A 23436-nucleotide genomic window follows, 5' to 3' on the forward strand; every position below is an offset into this window, starting at 1 on the left:
CGAAGCTCTGACCTCGGCAGTAAAACATCATCAAGTGCACAAATCTCCAACCAAACTGTCATCCACGACCTGATTCAATAATAAAACCAGCAAACCATCCAACCAGCCAGCGAGCGATGATCAGCTGTAAAATGGCTTTTTCACTGCACTGCAGTCGATACAGAAGCGCCGCCACCAGTCTTCTGACGTTGTTGATGAAAATGTTAATCAAATTGCCGAGCCACCCTCGCCGCAGTCTGGCTGCTCGTTTTTGCTTCATCAGACAGCGAAAAATTAACGCCACGCAAAAGGGTTACTCCAAAATCATGGTTATCTCAAGTGAAAAATTACTTCAATTAATGAAACGAGTTCAAATATTCCATAAATTAAGCAACTCGCGACCAATTAGGCCGTTGGAGACTTCAATGCCAATTAGAGACGAACCTCCAAATTTCATAAATCATACCGGCAAATCTCGCCCAAGAGTTTCTCCCATAAAGAACAACCCTAAACTGCTTCGAGTGCTGAGTGCTCCCAGCGATATCGGTGTCACGAGGCACCCAACCGCTGCTTCTGCCACCGAGCGCTCCGTTAGCGCGGCCCCTCGACGGGGGTGAAATAATACAATTAGCTAATCAAAGTGATCATATTATTACATTTTTACTACGGTGACGACGGCGGGTCGAGTCACGACCTCATCGCTCTCTCGCACTGTGCTCTCTTTACGTCTATGGGAGTAAGGAGAGGAGAGGGGATATGCAAACAAAAACACGATCAATCGGCAATTGACGTCCCGGTCGGGGCCAGAGTTGTCAGTTAACCCTTGATGAATCAATTTTAGGATATCCCGAGCAGACGGAAATAACTTTGGAATAACATTTTTTGATATTTGAAAATACTAGCCCAATAACATTTTATGTTATTTATAACAAGATTTGTTATTCGTCGTTATGATTTTTTTGTTATTGGGTTGTTATTATAATAACAGACTAATAACACTTTTAGTTATTCTTCGAACAAATCTTTGTTATTATTTTTTGTTATTTTAACAACTAATCCGATCATCCCAATAACAGTTGGAGTTATTCTTCCATAACAAAAAATGTTATTCCAAAGTTGTTTTGGCTTTCAACCAATATCAGACCAATAACAAATTTTGTTATGATAACATAAACTGTTATTAAACTCTTATGCAAAAATTGATTTTTCAAGAAGAATCCATAACACTTTCTGTTATTTTAACATTATTTGTTATGGAAATGGCATGAATTTAGTTATTACCGTCTGATCGGGATGGATGAAATAAAATTTGATTTATTGTCTACTGTACACATTGTTCACACTGTAAGTATTGATCGTGTACATTTAGCTGAACGTGGTTTCGTCAAATTGTACTAGATTAAAACGTTTTTATATTTGAATAGCTTTAATTTCAAATCAAAACACAAAAAAAAAACATAAGAACAGAGAATAGAGGGCATATTTTATAAATTGCTTACTTGTAGTTCACATAATTTATTATTCTGTGTTTAAAAAATTTAAAGAACTGCTCATTTTTAAAAGATTAAAAAAACCCAACAAATCTGATTAGTTTTCTAGAAAATGTTCTGTTTAAAAAAAATGCAACAGATATAAAACATCAATTAAATGTTTTCAATTTGCAGTTGTTCGATACAAAATTCGACAGATCCCAACAAAAGCTTTCAAATTAAGCTAAAAGCAAATTATTATGTTCATTTACCGATTTTATATGAATTTTTGAACATTGGCCGCTCTGTAAACTGTTCCGAATATGTGGGGTGACTGTGATTAGTTTATTAAATAAATAAGACGAAGTTTTTTCTTTTGTTTTTCAATTTTTATAAATTGATATTAAACTTATGTTTGATTACTGAGTCTGAGTTTGTTACTAAGTCTATAGATTTTCATTGATTTATTTGTTTTGAAAATATCTTTGATATTTTCCAAAAAAGTCTGCAATATCCAAAAAAGTGTCCACGTAGTTGGACACCTTGAGAGTGGATAGAGACTGATGTGCCATATTATTATTAAAATTTGAACATTAGGGTGAAGTACTATGCGGATGGACACTAGGGTAAATAACCATGTATGTAAGGATAAGCGTACCTTTATTTATGGTCGCATAAACTTAAAACATTGTAAATTCAAAAATATCAAAAGTTTTCGAATTTTCGGCTTTTTAAATGTAAGAGTTTCAGAATTAGGAAATTATTGTTTTTAAATTCTTGAATTTAAAATTTACAATGATTCATTATTTTGACTTTTTTTAAGTACACATTTTATTTTATTTAAATTCTACATTTTTTTTCAAATTTAGGAAATTTAATTTTTTTAACAAACTTGATTTTCTCAAAATCGAAAATTTTAAGAATCTTAAACAAAAACAAAACAAATAAAAAAAATACCTGGAATCAATCTTCAATTTATCTTATGCTTAAATTTTTGAATGTTTGTAATATCGAATTATTAAGTTCATGAATTTCTGAATTTTAAAATCTTTGAATTGAGAGCATGAATTTAATATGGCAATTCATTAACTTTGATTTTTTATATTCACGATTTTTTGAATTTTGGATTTTTTTTCAAATTCCTGGTTTAAATTTTTTTAATTGAGAGCATGAATTTAATATGGCAATTCATTAACTTAAATTTTTTTATATTCACGATTTTTTTAATTTTTGATTTTTTTGAAATTCCTGGTTTAAAATTTTTTAATTGAGAGCATGAATTTAATATGGCAATTCATTAACTTTAATTTTTTTATATTCAGGATTTTTTGAATTTTTGATAGACCATTTTTAAAATTTTCTGATTTTTGAGATTTAGATTTTTTTTTGAATAATGGAATTTGGAGCCGAAATGATTTCCATTTTTGAGTTATAGGCATTTTCTCGGCGTAAATTTTCGAAAAAGCTTGCAAAAAAATTTAATTAGGCCAATGTCAAAGTGTAAACAAAGAGTCTAGCCTGCCCATTCCTAATGTAAATTTCTACTAATGTGAGCAGGATAGAATCTTTGTTTACACTTTGGCATTGGCCCACTTATATTTTTTAGCTTGAAATATTCAATCGGGTTCAAATTTAATTTAAAGTTTGTGTCACGCATTCTAACTTTGTATTCATATGATGATTCATATGATTCTATGGTAAATAAATAAAATAAAATAAATTTCATTTTGGAAGCTCATCTTTTAGAGAGAAAAGATTATTTTAAAATTCGAGATATTTTTATATACCGACCTAGATTTTTGAAACTTCTTACTATTTTTCTTTGAAAGGCCGACTTATCACCTTTCATTTGCGTATAAGACAATTGAAATCGGTTAAAATGGCGAGGAGTTATGATTTTTCGAAAAAAGTGGTTTTTGCGAAAATCGACGAAAATGGCCATATTTCAGACCACCCTAACACGGCGTAGGTCCCCCTAATGGCCAAACAAAAAAATACGGGTCTAATTATTTCGGCCAGGGAACCCCCAGAAAAATTTTGAGCCCGATCCGAGCACTTTTGTTTTTTTCCATGCTGTTTTCGTGGGGAATTGCTGTATTTATAGGGGGTATTTATGGGGAATTGCTGTATTTATATATATATATATAGTTGCATCCCTACCTGTCGTCACCACGCTGGATCATCATGCACCGTCAGCAGGATACGGTGCCACGTAGTGCCACGCGGCATAGCAACGCCGGGTTATGCTGACTCGGCAGGACTGTTCAACAAAACTGTCCGCGCAGGTATGCGCGGCCTCTTTCATTCCCGGATCGCCGTGACGTTAACGTCGTAGTTCATCATTCAATTAAGTGTAATAATAAAAGTGATTTTTTAAAACGCACCCCGCGTCGCGGTTCTCGTAATTGGCGCAGCCGAGCAGTCACGGTCAGAACGGATTAGTGCGATAATAGTGGTAGCGGCAGAACTACAAAACTGACGCAGAGTGGCTTCGTCGCAAGACATCGACAGCGAGCAGGCGAAGTTTCCGACAACATCGCTGCTGTAGACTCGAGGGCCCCCCCGTGCAAATCCAGGAAGTCCGTGGTACTACGCTCCCCCCGACTGTAAGTAAACCGCATTTTTTTTCCCCCGTGATAATTAAGTGCGTCCCCCGTAGTGAAAGTGCGTGGGTAGAAGTTAGTGCGGACTAACTTAAAAATCGTGATCGGTTTCAGACGTTTTCGATCATCTCAAACCATTCACGTCCTCCTGCAGCACTACCAGATAGGCTGCAAGTGAAGAGGTTTGTCACACTACCAGATAGGTGACAGATTTAAAATCGTTTTCAAAAGAAAACGTCTGCTAGTGACACTACCAGATAGGTTACTAGTACAGAAATTAGCACACTACCAGATAGGTGCTAGTTTACCACCAAATTAAACAATAAATTACTCAAGTGTGCTTCTGTTATCTGACACCATAAACGTGTCGGAGAAGTCATTTGAAAAGCTTTATGCCCAAAAACAAACGCGAAAAATCCGCCCTCAAGAGAGCGCGTGAATTTTTTCCGCGAAACTTTTCGGACACTGAAGAATCGGATTCTTCAGTTGAGTCGAATCACGATCTAGCGCACATCCCAATTAAGGATACGCCAGAAATAAAGAATCTGACCATCGATTTTAACATGGAACAGATAGGTCAGCAACTTGCCGAAATGGCTGCTAACCTGAATAACCTTTTAGCAGAGCAGCAAAGGCAGCAACAGCTCATTAATGCTCTTGGAGCTCAACAAGCTGGCCAAGCAGCTCAGGCACCCGCCGCAATACCTGCAGCGCTGCCGCAACACGCTAACTTTTTTGCTATTCCCGATCCAATTAAACATGGGATCAGCAAATTCGATGGAAACAAGAAACAATTAAACGCATGGCTCTCGAGTGTTGAAACGACACTTCAACAGCTCCAACCATATTATACCGATGACCAAAACGCAATGTTTTTGCGGACAATAATAAATGGGAAAATTGAGGGTAGAGCCAAAGATAAACTTTGCGCCAACGGAAATCCAACCACATTCGAAGAAGTTAAATCAATTTTAATACACCACCTTGGAGATCATCAGGATCTTACGTTTTACAAATGCCAGTTGTGGCAGCATGTTAAAACTCCAAACACAACACTATATAGTCATTATAATAGCATCAAGGAAACAATCCAAATTATTAAAAACTTATCACAACAGGACCCCGATTATAGAACGGCCTGGAACGTAATGAATAAATCGATAGAGCAAGATGCTTTAGCTGCGTTCCTTGCTGGGCTCCCGAAGGACATGTTTGGTCATGCTATAGCAGCCAAGCCAGTCAATATCGAAGAAGCCTACGCTTTTGTTTGCAAGTTCAAAAGCTCCGAGAATCTCGCAAACAATATAAACAATAGATCATTCAAGAAAAATACTGAACAAAACAAAATCATAACAGAAAATAAACCACAAAAATTTAAGATAAACCCGCATCAACAAAACAATAGTCAAGGTCAACAAAACAAAAACGATGAGCCAATGGAAATCGGGTCAACTAATAGCAGATTAACACTAAATCGGAGACAATTTAACAACAACGAACTCCCTGACGACAACACTTCTGAATCTGAAGAAGAAGGTGTGGACTTGAATTTTTGCTGGGTAACAGAAACTCAGGTAAAAACCTAAATTTTTTACCATATATAAAAGGTATAAATAACTTGAAATTTTTAATTGATACAGGTGCAAATAAAAATGTAATTAAACCTGGTATATTATGCAACAGACAAGACACCAAAGAGACAATCATTCGAAATCTCTCTGGTGATCACACAATTAAACTTAAAGGAAAAGAAAATTTAATAGGATTTGATCTTAAGCCTCAAACCTATTACGAACTAAAATTCCACGATTTTTTCGATGGAATCATTGGTTCTGAATTTTTAGCCAAAAACAATGCCGAAATTGACTACGGCAAAAACTGTGTTAAATTTGGCACAATTCAAATAAGTTTTGATAAATATTTTCCTGCGAAACGAATTTTTCACCATACTGTCCAGATAAAAACCACAAAAAATGGCGACTGGTATGTGCCAAAACACAAAAAGTTTTCTAAAAATTCAATAATTGAGCCTGGACTTTACAGATCACAAAATAATTCAACCACAGTACGGCTTTTGTCCCTACACAACAAACCTCCAGTAATTACAAACCAACTTAAATTAAAAGTAAACAACTTCGAAACGATCACACCGATACCGGTCAAAACGGATGATGTGATCGATTCAGATAAACTTTCAGAGCTGATTAGAACTAATCACCTCTCGAGCATGGAAAAAGAAGCTCTCCTTGAAACTTTACTTAATCACCAAGGAGTTCTCCTTAAATCCAACGAAAAATTAACAGCTACTTCAGCTATTAAACACCAAATTAAAACAAGTGATGAGCAGCCTGTCTACACTAAATCATATAGATACCCGCAGGCATTTAAAAAAGATGTTGAAGAACAAATTAAAGAACTTTTGGAAAACGATATCATACGTCATTCTACCAGTCCATACTCTTCTCCCATATGGGTTGTGCCAAAAAAGGCAGACGCTTCGGGAAAGAAGAAAGTACGTGTAGTCATAGACTACCGTAAGCTCAATGATAAAACCATTAATGATAAATTTCCGATCCCGCAAATTGAAGAAATTCTGGACAGCCTTGGCAAATCAGTCTACTTTACTACATTAGATCTGAAATCTGGATTTCATCAGATAGAGATGGATTCAGAACATAAATTAAAGACAGCGTTCTCAACCGCATTGGGCCACTTTGAATTTAACAGAATGCCCTTCGGCTTGAAAAATGCCCCGGCTACATTTCAAAGAGGAATGAACAACATCCTCGGAGAATTCATTGGCACAATTTGTTTCGTCTATTTAGATGATATAATAATTGTGGGGAAAAATTTGAAAAACCACTTGGAAAACCTGAGTAAAGTTTTACAAAGGTTAGAAAAGTACAATTTAAAAATTCAGCTAGACAAGTGTGAATTCATGAAGAGAGAAACTGAGTTTCTCGGCCATGTAATCACACAAGACGGCATAAAACCAGATCCAGGTAAAATTGAAAAAATTCTGGACTGGAAACTACCCGAAACAAAAAAAGAAATTAAACAATTTTTGGGCCTTTCTGGCTATTACCGACGGTTTATAAAAGATTACTCAAAAATCACAAAACCGATGACTAAATACTTACATAAATCTGAAAAATCGATCGATCTTAAAGACGCAAGTTATAAATCAGCGTTTGAAGAACTGAAAAAAATTATTGCCTCAGACCAAGTCTTGGCATACCCAGATTTTGATAAACCTTTCATCTTAACTACTGACGCAAGCAACTTCGCTTTGGGAGCAGTTCTTTCTCAGATGCAAGAAAAGGTAGAAAAACCAATTGCATTTGCAAGCAGAACACTTACCAAATGTGAAACAAGGTACAGTACAATCGAGAAGGAAGCACTGGCCATAATGTGGGCTGTTCAAAAATTCAGACCCTACATCTATGGTAATGAGTGTACATTGTACACTGACCATAAACCTCTTCAATACATCAAAACATGTAACAAAAATCAAAAAATTTTAACTTGGCGAGATGAATTGGAGAATTACAAATTAAACTTTCTCTATAAACCAGGAAAGGCTAACGTCGTCGCCGACGCGCTTAGTAGAAAAATAGAGACAAAGGATGATGAAGATAACTTTGAAGTAAACGCTAATGACATTCTTTCAATTTCAGAGCACTCGTCAGAGGATTTAGATTTATCAACACAATCAGATGATGACACAATCCACTCCGCGGAGGAGTCTGCTGAAGACTATATTCACTTCGTGAGTCGACCTGTTAATTATTACAGGAACCAAATTGTTTTTAAAATTGCACACTTCACCTCAGTCATCCACGAATCTCCCTTCACACACTACCATAGACACACTATCATTCAACCAACTTTTTCGAAGAATGACGTGACAGATTTCTTTAAAAAGTATCACAATGGAAAGCAAACAGCAATCATTGCCCCTGAAAATATAATACAAATAATTCAAGACGTATACAAAGAAAATTTTAATAACAAAGGACATTTCGTTCTTACCCAACTTATCGTGGAAGATGTTTGTAACCACGACAGACAAAATGTAATAATTTCCAAAGAACACGAAAGAGCCCATCGTGGAATTAACGAGGTAGAAGCCCAAATTAAAAGAGCATACTTCTTTCCGAAAATGAGAAATTTGATTAAAATGCATATTAATTCATGCCATATTTGTAACACCCATAAATATGAAAGGAAACCTTACAACATAAAAATTTCTCCAAGACCAGTGACAGAAAAACCATTCACAAGAGTTCACATGGACATTTTCATTATCAATAACAATAGTTTTCTTTCATTAGTGGATAGTTTTTCGAAACATCTACAAATGTATTTCATCAAACACAAAAATTTAGTACAAGTGCAAAAGGCACTAGCCAAATATTTCACTTCATTTGGATTCCCAAACGAAATTGTCACTGATCACGAAACTACTTTTCGATCTATACAACTAAAAAATTATTTGGCACAGTTAGGCGTCGAATTGAAATATGCATCTTCTTCGGAATCGAATGGCCAGGTAGAAAGGACCCATCTTTCCATAGCAGAAATCTTCAACACCAACAAACACAAATTTGTAGGTATGCAAACTAAATCGATTATCAAATTATCAGTAGCCCTGTATAATGATACAATTCACTCTGCAACAAAATTCACCCCTAACGAAATCATTTTTAACCAAAACAACATTGTTAACCCTGGCGAACTTATTGAAAAAGCGCAAGAAATGTTTTTAGAAGCAAGAGTTAATTTGGAAAAAGCTAAAACTAAACAAACCAAGAACAACGATCAAAAAGAAGATCCACCTCACTTGGAAGATGATCAAGAAGTATTTGTTATACCAAACATCAGAACAAAAACTGCGCCAAGAGCAGTTATGACAAAAATCAAGGAGGTAAAAAGAAAAACATTTAAAAACATCAGGAACGTAAAAAGGAATAAAAACAAAATTAAACGCTTAAAAAAATAGCCCTTTACGCAGTCCCTAACAATTGCACTTATCCCATAAGTAATTAATTAACCTTTACTAACGCTACTAATATTACTTTTTCAGATGATACCACTCATAATTTTTTACCTTTTCACAACAAGTCTTTGTCAAGAACTAGAGATCAAACATTTGGAAAACAAACCGATTCTGGTGATTAAGCACAAAAATTGTAAAATCCAATCTGGAAACATAAAAATCATTCATACAGTCAATTTAACAGACTTAGAAACAACCATTAATTTACTAACAAATATCGCATACACTAACATAGATGGTAAAAATCAACTAACCCAGATAGTAAAATATAAAGTGAAACAACTCTACGCCAACTTCTATCAACTGAAGCCATCGAACCATCGAAGACAAAAACGATGGGACACGGTTGGTACGACCTGGAAATGGATTGCGGGAAACCCCGACGCAGAGGACCTCCGCATCATCAACAAGACACTTCGTCAACTGATCGAAGAAAACAACGATCAGTACTACGTCAACGAACAACTTGGCCAACGCATCCAGCACCTGACAAACAACATCGCGCAAAACCTTGCTGACAACAGGATCATCAAGAACGAGATCGACATCCTAACCATCATCGTTAACATCGACACAGTGAACACCCTATTGACGAACATCCAAGACGCCATCTTGCTGTCAAAAGCCCTAGTTACCAGCAGCAAGATACTTTCTCCAAAGGAAATCCACACGATCAAGCAGCTCATCGAACAACAAGGAGTGCTCGTCGAAATGCCAGACGAAGCGTTTAACCTCGTGACGCCCAAATTCACCGTGAGCGACGAGACGTTACTGTACATCTTACAGCTGCCACAACTAGAAAAGGAAGAATCCAAAGTCATACGGATTCTACCTTTAACCATCAAAAATGCTGCTATCAACAATCACCCAGAGTTCCTAGTGAAGACCCGGCGAGAACTGTATACCACAACCAACCCGGATGATTACGTTCAACGTCGTTCTTTCATCAAAAAGTTCAACGACGCCTGCATCGCGCCACTTGTACTTGGCACACACAGCCGCTGCAACACAACATCAGACACAGAAACACGCACGAAGTTGTTAACCAACAACTTGATGCTGATCACCAACGCAAAAAACCAACAACTCGACTCCAACTGTGGACCGGATAACCGAACCGTGGAAGGCAATTTGCTGATTTCATTTTCGAATTGCTCAATCATCTTCAACGAGCGAAAAATTTCATCAAGCGAAATGTTCACCCAACCCGACGTCCTGGAAGGAGCACTGCACAACCTCATCATAGAATCAACACAGATCAAAGACCACGACATAGAAGCTGTTCACAACAACACAATCGTGAACAGACACCTGCTTCAACAAGTTCATCTGGCTCAGTACAGCAACAAGATGTGGAACTGGGGCCTTCTCAGCGGAATTTCTACATCAACAATTACGCTGACGGCAATCATCATTTTCATCATCATCAAATCAAACTGCATTTTGAGAGGAGCAGCCAAAAAGATCGCCTACCATCGGAACCTGAGAAAATCATCAAACACACGTGTCGCGGACGACACTCCAATACCCCCCGGAGGAGTTGCATCCCTACCTGTCGTCACCACGCTGGATCATCATGCACCGTCAGCAGGATACGGTGCCACGTAGTGCCACGCGGCATAGCAACGCCGGGTTATGCTGACTCGGCAGGACTGTTCAACAAAACTGTCCGCGCAGGTATGCGCGGCCTCTTTCATTCCCGGATCGCCGTGACGTTAACGTCGTAGTTCATCATTCAATTAAGTGTAATAATAAAAGTGATTTTTTAAAACGCACCCCGCGTCGCGGTTCTCGTAATTATATATATATATATATATTGGCAATTAGCGGCGAGAAATATTAAATTAACCTAGGACAGAAAGAGGAGAGACAGAATTAAAGATCGCGACAACAGTTTTTTTTCGGAATATCTGCCTTTTTTACCTGAAGTCCTAAAAAGTACCTACAACTTCGATCCAAATCGATCAAAAAAGGCCATCAGACAAATTTTTAGTTGTTTGACAATTTTTATGTTATTTTGTAGAAATATCATGCGTCTCACTGTTGAGCTTAGTAGCCAAATAAGCGGAAATTCAAACATTTGAAAAAAAATCTTCAAATAGGATTTTAGAAGACACTTAACTTATAACGTGACATCTTGAACTTCAAGCACTAACTGAAAGCTCTCATTCATTCTCAACAACTCGCACAGAGTTCGTTTCAACACGTGCACCACTTACAACTTCGTTGATTAGAGGCATGTTCAATTTACCGCACCAACTCCAATAGCGGAGCTTCCATCAATCCACCACACTCGATTCTTCCGAATCCAACGCGCAAAAAAACATAATAAATTGAAGGTCAGTCAAAACGCAGCCAGCTGCTGCTGCTGCTCAATTTGGGGTTGTAATTAGACCACGAGAGTCGCCTCAAGTGCCTGCGAGGTTATGTTTGAACAGAGAAAACAATGCGGAAAATTGATTAGTTTAAGGCGGATTGTGGTAAGTGGTTTAGTGACTACCCCCCGAGGAAGTTCAATACTGGATTCCCTGCTTCGGAAGAGCAACATCCAAGGTCGTCACGAAGTCTGCTACAACGAACCCAGAAGTATGGAAAGCCACACAGCATCCATCAATCATTCCAACCAGAAAACTGTCTATCTTGGTCATCAACGGGCACCCAGATCTGCAGCAGCTGAAGTTGCGGTTTTGCTCTTTCCTCATCCGAACTAGAGCAAAATGTGGTTTCTTAGAGCGCCACGGCGTGTGTTTTGTGACACAAATTTACTGGCAAGTTACGGAATCAACCGCTGCAGATGATGATGCACCGGCTTCGATGCAGCAGCAGCTGCTGCTGAAGTTGTCTAGTTAACGGGATCAGCTGTCAGGCTTTTTGTGGCGCCTAACGACGATGCGATGATTTGTGGTGAACCTTTTGAGGTTGATGATCTAGTTCTTTGAATGGCTTATAAGTTTAAGAACGATGTTGTTAGATCAACTGAATTCATTTAAGATTTAAAGAGATTTTTTCACCAGAAACAGCAGCTGCACTCAATTATGGTCGTGATCCAAGAAACTCGATCAAACCCGTCAAGAGCACTCTATTTCCCTTCAAATAGTTATATAACTTTCAATGCAAAAAAGGCAGTCCCAACCATTCAAAACACCTACGCCCATTGAAAGTTCCCTTTTTAGCACAGACTGAAACCTGAACCCTTGGAAAAAGAGAGAGAGAGAGAGCAATAACTGCACCGCTAGACATCAGAGTGCACACAAAAAATCTACGCAAAAAGCGCAACCAAATTTGAAAGTAAAATTATCCATGCTCCAGAATCCGACAGCTCCACTGCTCGCTGCTACTGGGCTGTTCAGACCAGATACTTTCGATTTTTCCAAGTCCAAGTCTTGGCGTGGCCGATTTGGGTTGAAACTGACTCCGAGTCGCGCGGCTGCAGTTGTCTACGGTGCAGTGAGGGAGAGTGGTTTGGTCGACACGATTGACTGCACATAATTGGCCGACGGTTGAGCTTGTTTGAGCTTTATGCTGGCAGCTTGAAGTGGCTTAGTTTAGCCGTTTTGATAAGCTAAAGGGACTGCAGATCTCTGTTTACCCTCAGATCGCAGTCAACGATGTCTGCTGGAAATGACAACCCTCTTGAGAAATGCATATTTATAAAGTAAATCAATTTTGTTGAATTTATTCAACTTCTCGAAGATTTACTGCTTTAAGTACACTTTCAAACGCCCGAGTTCACCCCTCAAGAATGGGATGAGCTGGCAAAGTGCTGTCCACTCTCTGGACAAGACAACTATTGCCGGAATCACCTACATAAATCTTCAAGAATGCTTTCTCAGTTTACAGACGACCGATTAGATTGCCAGCAGCATCGCCATCATTATGGGAGAGGACAACTAAAGGTAGATGTGCCAACGGCATGCAACGAGACAGGATTCCTGAGACGATTCTTCTTACATCTCAGCACTTTCAATGGGTTTCTGGGAAATCTCTTGCTGGCGGGTGTCCTTATCGCACAACATGACCTGCATTTTTGTGGCATTTTCTCTTGCTAAATTGAAAAATGTGAAGAAATGTTTACTTCTTTGAATACAATTTTATACGTTTTTCTTAAAACTAATTTCTTATGTTCAATCAATATCCTATTGTGCTAATCTTCCTGGCATTACAAATATCTTCATAAAGCCAAACCAGGATAATCCTTCAATTGTTCACACGACATCAGACTTATAACACGGACGTTCCTCATTTTGCCAACAACTGAATGACTGGTGTCGGCATCTGTAGTCCCCTTTTCAGTTGACAATCCAAAGAAAGCACTTGCCAACTATTCACACCCGCTCACTATTTCTTAACGAATGTGTGTGTAACGCGCCAATAACCATTTCTTGGTCCTTGCTCACACATACAAACCGACCCGACCCCCCCTTGCTCTGCAAAATGGAGGAAAAGCCTTCCAATTTATCAACGTGAAAGCTTCGCACTTATTCTCGACGTCCGCACACGCCACACGGCTCTTTCCTTGCTTGAGGTCCTGTCTTCAGAGTGTGTGTGTGTGTGCTCGACATACAGTGGTACCAACTAATAGGCTCTTCCTTTCAGTACTGCTATCCTGCAATGACATGAGCTATTGTGTGTGTTGTGACACAGTGTGTGTGTAGTAAGTGTGAATCACCAACACCACTTTATAATAAGGGGCATGTAAAAATGAAGGAATCTTTTGTCAATTTTCAGTTCAATGTTTTTTAAATTTATTTTATTAGTTTCTTTTTAATTTTTTCATTGACTCTGTTTATAACACTGTTTTACTCGGGCTAGTGAAAATATTTGAATAATACAATCTTTTCAATGAAAAATAAGTCTGCTTTCTTGAAGAATAACCAAAAAAAAATATACATTAGTAGTACAATCGACTTAAAATTCTTCAAATTTAATTTTCCTGTAATCATCCTGGATTCTTTTCAAAACGATCGGAAATTTCGTGAAATTGTTTTTAGAATGCCGCATAAATTTATATTTTTTAAATTCAGTATGATGGCAATTACTGACATTAAAAAAAATCTACGGCAAAGTAGCCACAAGAAGAATCCTTGAACAGAAATGGTTACAGTGTGAATAAATTGTCCATTAATTTATTTCTTTTCAAATCGCAAAATTGGATTGAAGCATTTCCCAGCAAACCATTTCAGAAAATTTAATTTTTTTTGGGTAAAATTAAGATGACATTTTCAGGCTTTTAAACAAAACGGTCAATATTCATTTGATAGTAATGCTTAAACAAAAGATTTTTGATAAATTTCAAAAAAATATCTTTAAAAAATCTCCTAATTTATTCAATGTAAAATAAAATTGCAAATTAAAAAGAACTTAATAATTTTGTTAAACAGGGACTTGTTTATGTTTTGACTGTCTGCTCTACAACTTTGTGAAACGTTCATGCACTGTAAAAATAAAACTTTTGCATATTTAAGGAGCGATTATTCAACCTTTAATTTTTTTAAGCGATTTTTAATTTGGTTTTTTATGTGAAATAAAAAAAATCCATCGATTTCTTATGTCAAAATAAGCCATTTTGCATCTTTTAATTCTTCTTAAGCATTCAATTTCCCGACCCGAAAAATATTTCCTTGAATTCCCTGAAACATTGGAATTTCCCACAAAAAAAAACCCGTTTTCCGGAAAATTTGTAAGTTTCTCGGAAATTCTCGAAATGTAAGTGGAAGCTTAAATTTTTTAAATTTTTGGCACCAATGTTTTGAAGATGTGCTGAATATAAAATGAAAGAACTTCATTTGATTCAATTCTAATCGGATCAGCTAATCTGAAAATTTCATGTCAAAGTTTATTTCAGATAAAATTAATTTCTGAAGCATTCAAAACTGGGAATTGATCTTGCTTATTACGAAACTGTGGCATTATTTGGTTTTGGTATGCTTTTTTAAGAATAATTGGTATTATATCATTTGAAATGAAGGTTTTAGCCCTTTCCCACCAAATCCAATATGAAGATTTTTTACATTTAACCATAATTGAAAGCAATTTGAAAATCATTGAGAAAACTTCTTCTTACTATATGTACCGTTTTTATTTGGCTGTGTAAACGCCAATGTATTTTATTTGTTTAAAGCAACGATATTAAAGTATTACAAGAACTGAGACGCAGTAGCATAATTGGTAACCCGGATCAGTACCGTTGATCAGTTGTGGGTTCAAATCCCACTTGCACCAAGTGGATTCGCCATCTGAAACATTACTAGCAGTTGTTGTTATACTTTAATATCGTTGCTTTTAACTTCTTATTATATTAAAGGTGCCCAGGAAATGCAAAATCACTTCAAAGAATAGCTGCAAATTATTGAAGTTAAGTTCAATTTTATAAAACATGAAAAATAATATTTTCAAGGAAACAATAAAAAAATATTCTTTTTCGTTCAAGAGCTGAACTCAGTAAGACTTGTTCTGCAAAAATAGTTGTCATAAATACATAAATTCTGCAAGAAATTTTTTCGTTTAATTTTTACATGCTCTCAAACTGGTCACAGAGGCAAGTTTAAAAGCAATTTTAGTTTGGATTCAATTTACTCTCTGATCTACATTTAGATTTCATAAAATACTTCTCAGCAACACAAAATTCAAGGATTTTTTTGGCTTGTTTTACGATTCGTCAAACTGACAATTTTTTTCTATTTTCTTGAAGTTATATTTTTATATAGGAAATTTTTAATCCTGTAAATTTATTGAAAATTACCCGTTTCCCGGGATTATTATTGTTATCGTTCAATACAGATTTGTGGTATTCAATATTTTTTTAAATTTCCTGGGATTTCCTTGGAAATGAATTGAAAACTAACCGTTTTCATAAAGGTCTCCATGCAAGTTTTGGAGCTTCCCACACTAAAGTGCTTTAGAGCAATTCTCTGACAAAATATTCAAAAAATTGTATCTTGAGAACGGGTTTTTTCAGCAAGTCTTCGGCAAAGCTGTTAATATAGCTTAATAATCATCAGAAAAAAGGTACACTCTGAAAAAAATTACATTTTGTTTAATTCGAATTTGTACTCAAAATATTGAATTGTGCAAAAATCCCATTATTTGAAAAATCTTTTTTTTCGTAATTTGTTGGATTTTTGGATATGTTATAAACGACATAAAAATTGAGTTGAAGCGTGATTTTTCAAGTCAATACCATAACTCAGCAAATATAAAACAAGTTTTACGAAAAAAAAATATCTTCAAAATTGTTTAATCAACTCCAATATTTGAGAAGGTAAAAAAAGTGATTTAGGTTGTTGTTGTTAATTCATTTATTTCTGACAGCTCTAACCTTCTTGGTCATTCGCTGCCCTAGTATTTTAGGGCCTATACAAAATAAGGGTTGATTTGCTGATTTTGGATATTTTGTTTTAGAAGAATGTAAATGTGTATGAAAGTTTTATCATTTGAAATTGAAACTAGGACGCACATTTGCTGATTTATCTTTACTTAAAAAACCGACGTTATTTTACATTCTCTGTTGTGCTACAATGGCACAATAGATTAAAAATTGGCTAAAGAGGATAAAATTTGTTAAAATTGAGTTTTAAATTAAATGTAAAAAAGTAGAACTACTAGAGTACCAGGCAGTTAATCTATATATAGGATTTGTTTTTTGTTTTTTTCGTTTTTTTTTTGTTTTTTTTTTTTGCAGGAATCCTGTTACAGGATTTTAAGAAAAATGCGGTCAGAACTATTGAAAGCATCCATTGAAGTTCAATTGATGCAGTAGTTCATATTTAGAATTTTAATAAATTGAATAATAAGAAGGCCCCGCAAACGACAATACGCTTCAACTACCAATTTGTCGTCATTTCAAGCTACAAGTTTATTGGCTCATAGCCTGCTCTGGTATTGCCTTCTATTGAGCTGTAATTTAATTTATATTTCTTATTTGCAAAGCTACTCAACGTTCAATGAACAATCTTTTGAAGTCTGAATGCAGCTTGGCACGCAGTTCACTTTCAGATTGCACCTTTGAATAGGCACTGATAAATTGAATTTCTCTCTTTTTATTGACACTTGCCGCAGCAAAAATAAAAACTCCCCCTCTCCCCACACATCTGACTGACTATACAGCTTTATTGAGCCAATTTATCTGGAAAATTCTTGCCTCGGCATGACTTTCACTTAATTCGATAAATCTATTCATTAGTCCTGCAGTGCGGCCTCAGCAGCATCGTCCCCGAAAGCGTCGTCAATGAAGCTGTTATGACAGTGTGCGCCACCTGCCGCCTTCCTCCCCCCTAGCATGTGTGACCCTCTCCGAAATTGGCCAGGGACATCCCCGAGACTTTGGAAAATCCATTAGCTTGGACCGATAATTAAATTCCCAAAGTCGCTTCTTTCGCCGGGCTGCGGCCAACGTTCGTGGTGGTGACGATGACGACGACGGTGCAGTGGCAAATTATCGAATGCTGATGATGCACCGGGAGGTGATTTTTGGAGAAAATTTTATTTGAGTGGTGTTTTTTGAAAAATATTTGAAATATTGTATAAAAATCAAATCAAATTTGCGAAATTTTATTTGACCTTCTTTCAACAATTATAATAACTGAATCAAAAATTTTAATATTTTGTGAGTGTATGCGACGTTGTGCATGTGTATAAGGGTGCAGGACAAAATATTATGTAATTAATTTTCATGATCACCCTCCTGCTGGCAGCACTTGCCATCGTTGAGTCGAGCAAACTGCTCTGAGCCTCACTTCGGTCCCTAAGGACTGAAGGCAATATTGGACCAGATGACGCCAAAATTGAATAATTTTTTGGAACATATTTTTGCATGGAAGCTAGGCAGTTGGTGGAGGATATCATGGTTAAACATTTTAAATTAAAGTTTTTTGAACCTAAGTAAATTCAAGATTCATATGATGTAAAATTAAATTGCTTTAAGCTCACTGCTAATAATTCTGTCCCCGACTTGACTGCGAATTAGCCATTTAGCAAAACAAAGGCAATTGTTCAATTTTGCAAACCTTACAGCTATGATAAATTTGTCTGCCAAATGTCGTGACAATGAAAGTGCAAAACTCGACCAACTTTCACTCTTTGCTGGTTTAAATCGAGCTCACCTCGCGATATGCAAATTGCCGGTTGTGCAAAATATTTTTTCAGTCAAATTGATAATTATGAACCCGGCGCGCCACCCTCCCCAATGATAGTGTTTAGGGGCAACAAAAATGTTGAAAATGCCCGCTAGAAGGTGGGTTGGCCACTTGCCCCCCCCCCCTCCTCATGGCACAATTTCTCATTAGCATGCGCCCGTGGCCACCCCGAGATAATCGAATGCAAACCGACCCCCTTCCCCGACACGGGGGGGCGAGATTGAGCCATTGTCCCTGAACGTAATTTGCTTGAAGAATAAAATTAAGATATACTCTAATCACGTCACAAATTTTGGCAGACATGGACCGCAAAAAACAGGGAAATCCCACCCCTAATGGGCGGAAATTTCATTTTTTCTCTCTCTTATCTGGTCACATTTCCCGGCAAAAATTTCCACCCCGCACTGGGGTTAGGGGTTGGGGGCCATTATCCGGGTCAACGGCTGACAATGTGGGTGAATTGGTGGAGTCGTTCAGGAAATCGGAACTCAAAGTTTTTTCTTCGGTTTATTCTCATTCTTTCTATTTTCACCGAAGAGACCAGCAGCAGCAGCAGCAGAGAAACTTTTCCGGAGCCTGGGGCGTAATTAATTTTAAGTTGACTTTTATTCTGCTGTCATGTTTGTGGCCACGAAGGCAGGGGAATCCGATCGGTTTCGGTGTCCGGTCTGCCGGATTGATACGGCTTGAGTTTCGACTTCTTTTAACCCTTGAGTGGATTTAGTAATAATTGATCAATGTTTAAAAAAGTCTGACAGAATCAAGTAAAAATATAAACATTTCAGCAACGTTTACGATTTGTGTAGTTCTTTGAATAATTTCTCTAATATTAAAAATAAAAACTCAAAATAGCAATGATATTTTAAAAAATACACTAAAAAATTATATTATTTACCAGATTTTTTAAATGAAAATTACACAGAAAAGAACAATTTTCTAAATTCCTTTCTCTTATCAAGATTAAAAAGGTTTGATACTAGCAAACTAAAACATACAAAATTTTGTCTCAAGATGATGAAGTTCCAAATATTGAGGCTGTGAAAAGATCAGTAAAATTCTGAATTGTAGCATGTTTCGTTAGCACAACTCGATATTTTTGAAGTCGATGTCAGTGAACGCTTCTGTATAGCCAAGGTATGATAGATTAGGGTTCTTGAACATGCTCCAATCGATAGACATGATTTTTAGTGAATTTTCTGCAAATAAATAAAATTGTGTATTTCTAGGTATAAATGCTATGGAATCATCTTAAACAACCATGCGCATCAAAAATGCTATATCAACTTTTTTTTGCAGATTTTTCAAATAACTTTTTGTTACTTAAATAGATTTCCAAAAAATACGTTTTTTTTAATTTGAAATTTTCTGCTGTTTTCAATTGAAACTTTTTCGAAACATATCAATTAAATGCAATTTTTAATTTAAAAGGCAATAAAATATTAAAATTTGACTAAAATGGGGTCGCAGAACTCAAATAAGGCCGTTGCAAATATTTTTCAAAGTTTATGTCGCCCCCCCCCCTTCAAAATTGGTCTGAAAAATCAGGGGGCAAAAAAAAAATTTTTCAAAAAAATATAATTTTCGTCAATATTTAGATATTTTGGAAAATAATGATGGTAAATCACCTGGACAGGTGTATAATGCATTTTAAAACACTTTTATCATTAAAATGTTGAAACCATGGCTCGTAATTTCAAATTTTATACTTTATTTTTTTGCCCCCCCCCCCGCCCCCTCGACTTTGATCAGAGTCGAGGGACATAAACTTCAAAAAATATTTGCAACGGCCTAATAAAACAAGAAAATAAAAAAAATCTAAAAACTTTTTTTGGTCTTGATTCGATTATCCGAAGTCTCATAATCGAAATTTCGGATAATCGAGGCATCGGATAATAGAGTCTGGACTGTATTATTGAAAAGAGTAGAAAATTTTACAAATTTTTAATTAAGTACTCTTTTTATGTTTTTTAACACAATTTTTCAAATAATTTTTTGGCCTATTCTGGAATTTCCTGAAAAGAACAAAAAAAAATCATTTTTTTTGGAAATCAATTCTTAGTGACAAAAAGTGATTTTGAAAATCAGAAAAAAAAACCGTGCACCATTTTTTCGGTGTATTCTTCAGCTATATACGAATCCCTACCAAATCGATCGAAAAATATCCTTCAGAAGATACAGATTTTTGAATTTTCACCAAGGTATTTGTAAAAAATATCGTCGGAAATCTTAGCGTCTAACGATAACGATAACGGTTATCGTTACCGTCGTGACTTGATATTGGAAAAACTCAAATTTCCATAATTTGCAATGTGAGTATCAACAGAAGCGAAATTTTGTATGATTTTTCATTTTAATTAGAGATTTTTTTTTTTGTAAAATCAAAAAATACTGTTTTTCCAAAGTACTAAAATTTTATTATTTACAATATGGGTTGATACCCATAGTGAAATTATGTATGTTTTTTCACTTTTTTTAAGGCTTTTTGTTAAATATACTAAAATTTTCTTTTTTTGCAGTATGGGTAACGGAGCAAAATTTTGTATGCTTTATACTTATAATTTGATTTTTTTTGAATTGCTAAAACTTTCACAAAATTGCGTATTTAAAAAAAATCTAATTTTCATGATTTATAATATGGGTACGAACGAAGCGATCACTGCTTTAGAGTTTTTGAAATTAAATACTTAATTTTTCATAAAGTGGCGTTTTTTTTCAAAAATGCTCAAATTATAAAAAAATATATAATAATTGTTATGCATGCCAGAATTTCAATATTTTAATTGAAAATCATTGGAAAATGCATTATACACCCATTTAGTTGATATGCAATAAATTTTTTTTTAAATTGGATTTGAAGAAACAGCATGTTATTTTCGAAAATATATTTTTGAGGGTTTGCACATCGCAAATTCAACGAAATTCAAATGATTCCTGAATTAACCCAAACATGCTTGAAAGATTCTAAATTCATGGGAATGCATTTTTAATTGATTTCAGATGATAACGCTTGGTTTTTTAAATTAAAAATTAGACATTTTTTGTTTTTTTGCCTATCAATTTGGGGTGACAAAAACTTAAAAAAATGTACCAGTCTTATGAGACTTGATAATTAAAAAAAAATGCGGTAGTTTGTGAAAATTTGATCATTTCATTACAAAACATTAAAATAGTAAAACTGCATACATAATTAATAACAATTTGAGTATTTGAAAAAACAAACGGTATTTTGTGATAATTTTAGTATTTTACAAAAAAAAATCACTTATAAAAGTGAAAAAGTCTAATGCTTATAAATGAGTTTGTAAAAGATTAATATTTGTATGTCTTTGAGCTTAGCATTACATTATTGTTTTGTCATTCTTGATGAAACCTTTTTTTGATATTTTATTTTGCAATCTGAATCAAAATTTTATTTTGCAATCTGAATCAAAATAGATTTCTATTCTTGGTCCAAAGATCGAATGATGATCATGGAAATGATACACTTCAGGCATTTAAAGTTAATCTTTTTTGTTTATAAAATGTACAGGTGGTTATGTTAAAGACATGACCATTATAACAAAGATCATTTTTAGGTAATGAACACACAAAGAGTACATTAAATAAATATCTGTAATGTTGAAATTCCACCTTCCCGAATAAAATTATATGATGATATGCATTGTCAAAACCATGCACTTACAATAGATATTATAATATCTATGGTATGTTTATGGTTGATTTTTTCGAACTTCATTGGAATGACGATAAAGCTATCGTAGATTTCATGGTTACAGTCAATTTCATGGTTTTGTTATTGGAAATGTTATAAATTAAAACAATAAAACTACCGTAAAATTCATGAATACAGCAAATGTTATGGTTTTGTTATTGGAAATCTCATAATGCATTTTTTTCAATTTTTTTGTTACAGTAAGTTTTATTGTAATGTTATAAGATGCGTAGTGTGGACTTTTTTTTAACGATTTTTTTTTAAATTTGAATCATGTTATGTTAAAATATTAAAATATTAAAATATTAGAATATTAAAATATTAACATATTAAAATATTAAAATATTAAAATATTAAAATATTAAAATATTAAAATATTAAAATATTAAAATATTAAAATATTAAAATATTAAAATATTGCTTATTGCGAGATAAAATCACGTTTCTCCTTCGCTGTGAGTGACAGGAGATTATTGCCGCCTAACTACCGCAGTGTAAAAAACAGCAAGTTGAACTGAAATTCTGCGTTGATTTGGCTGTCAACTGGGTTTGTTTTGAATATTTTCCAAAAAGTCAGCTGAAAACTCAAGGCAACCTTTGACAACAGCCAAAAATTTGTTCTGCGGTTGTCATGCGACCATTATCTTGCGGTCGTATCACCGCGCGTGAACTCTAATTATTGACGCCCGCAATAATATTAAAATATTAAAATATTAAAATATTAAAATATTAAAATATTAAAATATTAAAATATTGAAATATTAAAATATTAAAATATTAAAATATTAAAATATTAAAATATTAAAATATTAAAATATTAAAATATTAAAATATTAAAATATTAAAATATTAAAATATTAAAATATTAAAATATTAAAATATTAAAATTATAAAATACATTCAAACATTTAAACATTTAAACATTTAAACATTTAAACATTTAAACATTTAAACATTTAAACATTTAAACATTTAAACATTTAAACATTTAAACATTTAAACATTTAAACATTTAAACATTTAAACATTTAAACATTTAAACATTTAAACATTTAAACATTTAAACATTTAAACATTTAAACATTTAAACATTTAAACATTTAAACATTTAAACATTTAAACATTTAAACATTTAAACATTTAAACATTTAAACATTTAAACATTTAAACATTTAAACATTTAAACATTTAAACATTTAAACATTTAAACATTTAAACATTTAAACTTTTAAACATTTAAACATTTAAACATTTAAACATTTAAACATTTAAACATTTAAACATTTAAACATTTAAACATTTAAACATTTAAACATTTAAACATTTAAACATTTAAACATTTAAACATTTAAACATTTAAACATTTAAACATTTAAACATTTAAACATTTAAACATTTAAACATTTAAACATTTAAACATTTAAACATTTAAACATTTAAACATTTAAACATTTAAACATTTAAACATTTAAACATTTAA

The 23436-nt window shown here is 34.4% G+C and overlaps 2 protein-coding genes across 2 annotated transcripts in view; one reads left to right on the forward strand and one right to left on the reverse strand.

Moving 5' to 3' along the window:
* LOC120427216 (heparan sulfate 2-O-sulfotransferase pipe) overlaps positions 1-23436 on the reverse strand; it is a 308534-nt gene that overhangs the window by 99786 nt on the left and 185312 nt on the right. The window lies entirely within an intron of this gene.
* On the forward strand, positions 4071-5642 carry LOC128093243 (uncharacterized). The gene has a single exon (XM_052709326.1). The coding sequence runs from the start codon at positions 4444-4446 to the stop codon at positions 5635-5637; it is 1194 nt and encodes a 397-aa protein (XP_052565286.1). The 5' UTR covers positions 4071-4443; the 3' UTR covers positions 5638-5642.

Source organism: Culex pipiens, chromosome 3 (genome assembly GCF_016801865.2).
Source record: "Culex pipiens pallens isolate TS chromosome 3, TS_CPP_V2, whole genome shotgun sequence".
NCBI classification, from domain to species: domain Eukaryota; kingdom Metazoa; phylum Arthropoda; class Insecta; order Diptera; family Culicidae; genus Culex; species Culex pipiens.